The 5,256-nt window shown below is 34.6% G+C and overlaps 1 protein-coding gene across 1 annotated transcript; it reads left to right on the forward strand.

The window, feature by feature from the left end:
• The first annotated feature begins 2,284 nt into the window (after positions 1-2,284).
• LOC108458455 (pentatricopeptide repeat-containing protein At4g26680, mitochondrial-like) lies at positions 2,285-4,462 on the forward strand. The gene is given in 1 exon segment (XM_053031091.1): positions 2,285-4,462. A coding segment is annotated over 1 exon segment (1,611 nt). The 5' UTR covers positions 2,285-2,589; the 3' UTR covers positions 4,201-4,462.
• Positions 4,463-5,256: the final 794 nt, after the last annotated feature.

The raw sequence follows: 5,256 nt of genomic DNA on the forward strand, positions 1-5,256 counted from the left end.
TTAGGGAGTTTTCAAAGTTCTCGGTTTAGTCCCGAATCACTCCCAATGTATGTTTTGGGCCTTGTAGGCTCGTCTAAGGGACGATAGGAATGTTTTTGAAAATTTTTTAATTTGGATGGAAATTTATGTCTCGGTTTTACATGACTGCTTGTGTATAAGTCCGGTAATGCCTCGTACCCTATTCTGGTGTCGAATACGGGTAAAAAGTGTTACACAAATAGCCATATCAATAGCCATTTAGGGTTTATTAGAAGAAAAAGAAGAAGACAAAAAAGGAGAAGAGAAAAAAAAGGATTTGGGATGGTTTCTGTCCAAGGCAAAGGGGTTACCAAAAGGAAAGATGTGATTATCAGTGGCCGAAATAAGAAGAAACCAAAGTCACCCCATTAGCTTGAACCACTTCCCCACTTGATTCCAGTCTTTGAAATGGATTATCAGTGGCCTAGTATTGAGATGAATTGAAAACTAGGCTTTTACTATTCTGGAAGATGAATTTATCATTATTTGAACTAATAGTCATCGTATTTGTTTTCATTTTCTGGTTGGGTAAAATGGTATCAGTTGGAAAATCAAAATTCTGCCAAATCCCATAAACGAGATTCCCCTATCTTCCAATACCAGCCTTGTCGAATTCAAATTACCAATTACTAATGGTTTCCCTGACAACAAGTTTTGGCCTGAAGAGTTTATTAAACGAAGCTCGCCATTGTCGTTAATGACAATAGACGAATTTTGAGTCAAAAGAGAATCATCATTAGCCAACCAAACAAGGGTGTTATTTCCAAATATGTTGTAATACCAAACATAGAAAGTGTAGAGATTTTTAGAAGAACCCATTGACTTAAACCCAGCAGCGAAGACTTTGTTTGAAGAGATAAGAAACTAGTTTTGAAATGGAGTCCATGGGAAATTCGAGAAATTGAATGATCGGTCTTGTTGGGATGACAATGGAGGAAGGTTACAGAGGAATAGAGCTAAGAAGAAGAAGAAAAAGAGCAAAGACATGGTGTTTCAATGGCAAAGAATCAGACCCCGCTAAATTAGGCAAATAAGACTTTTTTGTTTTACAGTCTCTTCTTCTTCTTCTTCTTCTTCTTCTCTGTTATTAAGGGTTTTATTTTTCAATTTCTTCTTAAATTGGGTGGGTTTCCATTGTGGACATCCAATGTGGTTAGTTAATTAGTCACGTCACTTGTCTCGTTAGATATGTAAGGAAAAATGTTAGTGCGTGACTGATTTGTCACTTTTTGATAATGTTAGTAACTTTTTTGTTATTTTTCTAAAGTTGAGTGACTAAAATGAAACCAAAGTGATTGTTTTGTCAACTACCCAAAATTGAGTGACTGTTGGTGTAATTTACCCTCATTTTAGTTACATTACTATTAAATAAGTATTTTTCTTATTTAAAAAGTAATGCCAACAAATTTAACAATAAAATTAACGGTATTAAAGTCTAAATTTAAAAAAAAATTGAAAAAACAAAAAAACTGAAATTTTAATAATAAAAACGTATTCACTAAATTCTATATTGGGTAAACTACACCCATGGTCACTTTTGTTTACCTTAGGTTACATCTTAGTCACTTATATTTGAAATGTTACGTTTTAGTCACTTACGTTATCATGTTGTAACATTTTAGTCACTGAGCCGTTAATTGTGTAACAGTAACCTAACGTGACACGTTAAATTATCATTTCAAACAAAATTTAGGTTAAATTATACAATTAGTACCCGTAATTTTTCATTTTGATCAATTTAATTCTTTTATGTTCTTTTTAACTGTTTTTTTCCATTCTCTTTTGCTTCTCCCTCTGTTTTCCTATCTTCTTTATTTCTTTTAACATACCAAGAAGTCGAATTGGCAATGAAGAAAGAAGCATGGTATAGGTCTATGGGTTTTGGTTATAGGCAATGATGACAGTCGACTTCCTACTTATTTTTCACTGCAAATTTGACTTCCTAATATGCTAAAAGAAATAGGAAAGGTATGAAAAGAGAGAGAGAAACAAAAGAGAATGAAAAAAAAGAGATGAAAGTTTAAAGAACATAAAAGAAAAAAATTAAATTGTTTAAAACGAAAAAAATATAGGAATCAATTATATAATTTAACCTAAAATTTTGTTTGAAATGATGATTTAACTTGCCACGATCAGCTTACCGTTACACCATTAACGACGATTAACGGCTCAGTGACTAAAATATTACAACATGATAACGTAAATAACTAAAACGTAATATTTTAAATATAAGTGACTAAAATATGACCAGCTGTAGTTTACCCTTCTATATTTTAAAATTAGATGTTTGTCAAAATAGCGAGGGTGTACCTTCATTTTCTCCCCTAAGGCCACCTTTTAACTCAACTATTCCACCTTTCAATAAAAATAGAAAACTCTACTGTTCCTGAACTCTGAAAGTCTGGAAAAAAAGGGGTCTTAGAAAGCAGAGAAACCTTCACTACTTCAGTAGCTGCGTTCAAATGGTGATTTCAGGTGATAACGAAAATTTAAAGCTGCCAAAATTTCCCCTTTATTGCTGGTTTCTTTTAAACTCTAAGATTGCAAGTTTCTTTTTATCTGCTATCTTTCATGAATAATTTCCTAGGTCGTCACTTCTCAACTTCGTTCGATTCTGTTAAAGTAAATCCCACTTCTTTAAAACCCTTAATTGATGTGAATTCAAGGAGAAAGAATTGGAATCCAATTCCAATTCCCTTCAGAACAATCCCTGAACCCAGAGGTCAAGACCTTGATTTTGTGAATGTTGCCCATAGTCACCTCGTTCACTTTGATTGGAATAAGCTTAATCCTTTATCCATCCACTTGACCCCATTTAGAGTTAAGCATGTTTTGTTAAAGATTCAAAAGGACCATGTTCTTTCTCTTGAGTTCTTCAATTGGGTTAAAACTCGAAACCCCACTTCAGATTCCCTTTAAACTCATTCAGTGATTCTCCACATTCTCACCAAAAACCAGAAATTCAAATCCGCTGAATCGGTTTTGAGGAGTCTTCTTGTGTCTGGTTCATTGGAATTGCCAGCTCAGATGTTTGATGTGATACTGTATTCTTATCGAATATGTGATTCCTCTCCTCCTGTGTTTGATTTACTGTTTAAGACATATGCAGATGCCAAGAAGTTTAGGAACGCTACGGATGCTTTTTATCGGATGAAGGATTATGGGTTTTTGCCAATTACTAAGTCATGTAATGCATATTTGAGTTCATTGCTTGATTCACATAGGGTGGATATTGCTTTGGGGTTCTACAGAGAAATGCGGCGTTGCAGGCTTTCTCCCAATGTATACACTTTTAATATAGTAATTCATGCGTTTTGCAAGTCAGGAAAACTTGAGAAGACTATGGAAGTGTTAAGAGAAATGGAGATTATGGATTTTAGTCCTACTGTAGCATCTTACAACACATTGATTTCAGGGTATTGTAACAAGGGTCTAATGAGCTTAGCCATGAACCATAAAAGCTCAATGGGGAAAGATGGAGTGCATCCAAATGTGGTTACTTTTAACACCCTTATTAATGGTTTCTGTAAGGAAGGGAAATTACATGAAGCAAATAAGGTTTTCAATGCGATGAAAGCCCTGAATCTGGCTCCAACTATTGTAACTTACAATACTTTGATAAGCGGGTACAGTCAAGTAGGTAAGAGTGAGATGAGCAACAGGCTTTATGAGGACATGTTGAAGAATGGAGTTAAGGCTGATATACTGACATACAATGCATTGATACTGGGATTATGCAAGGAGGGTAAGACAAAGAAAGCTGCCTATCTGGTTAAAGAACTTGATAAGGACAACTTGGTTCCAAATGCTTCGACATTTTCTGCTCTTATTAGTGGGCAGTGTGTCAGGAGGAACTCTGACCGTGCGTTCCAGCTTTATAAGACCATGATCAGGAGTGGTTTTCATCCAAATGAAAACACTTATAGTATGTTGATTTCTACCTTGTGCAAGAATGAATATTTTGATGCAGCAGTACAGGTCCTAAATGATATGATTGATAGATCAATGGTTCCCGACTCTGGTACTTTGTTTGAGCTGCACAAGGGACTCAGCCAATGTGCTAAAAATCAATTGGCAATGATCCTATGCAAAAAACTGGAAGATAGACATCTGATGCCAAAAGGTTTTGATAAATCCAAAATTATCAGTTCTCAACCAGAAAATGAGGACAAGACAACTTGATATAACTTGTGGATTTTGTATATTCCAACTCCAATACTCTGATACTGTCAAGTTGACACTGTGGGGTGCATTTTTATTTGAGAGTATGCCCTAAGACAACTTTGTTTAGTTGAAGTAAAGGAAGATTCATATTGTCTGTACCAAAGCAATAGGAAGGTGCCTATTGTTGATCGTTGAAACAAACCATCCCCCCTGTTTAATTTTATTGAATATTATACATTTTGGAATGAGGCAGATGGCCTACAAATATGCTTTTTAACAATTTATAGGCTGGTTGTTGCATTGGCACTCTTTTTTTTTTTTTGTCTGCTTCTGTTATGTAATTTCCTTTGTTTGACCTATAAACATTTCAAAATATGAGTCAGAGTAATTTCCTGTTATTAAGGACCATTATTTTATCACTTAAAACTTGGTAAACTCCTATATCTTCATCTAAAATAATAATAATAATAATAATAATATTATTATTATTATTATTTTGTTTCACGCTCTCATAAATGGAATGTGAGGTATGGAAATTAAGTACACTTGTTTTTCCTGCTGAGCCATGTCAATACTTTTCTTCATGACAAAATCTCCTGTTGTCCAACTTGGAAATTTCCTGTATTGAAGTTGAGGAAGCAGTAGTTTAATTTTGGGATATTGGAAGGTATGAGTGCATGCATCGATCTACCATCTTCAAGTGGAATATATTAAGATTTTACTACATGTTACAAAAGAATCCAGGGAATGAAATGTTTGAAAGCTCCTTGGTGCAATGAATTCAACTTGAACTCAGCACTTCGTTTTGAAAATTTCCAGTTATTATTTGCCATTGAGAGAAAATTCAAGATGAGAAGGTATTATTGAGACTTGGCTTTTCCCTGAGATTGTGATAATAAATTAAAGATTCAACAAGAGAAGGCGGTAGAAATAAATGCAGTCTAATCTAGCAAGAGTGTTCACCTAGTTGTAGTTGGCAGGCATAAAGATACAAGCTTCCAGCATAAAGTTCTCAAGGTGGGATGCAGTTTTGGGTCACTCGATGATGAAGTTCCCTATGGTAGGTAGCTTCTC

Source organism: Gossypium arboreum, chromosome 7 (genome assembly GCF_025698485.1).
Source record: "Gossypium arboreum isolate Shixiya-1 chromosome 7, ASM2569848v2, whole genome shotgun sequence".
NCBI classification, from domain to species: Eukaryota; Viridiplantae; Streptophyta; class Magnoliopsida; order Malvales; family Malvaceae; genus Gossypium; species Gossypium arboreum.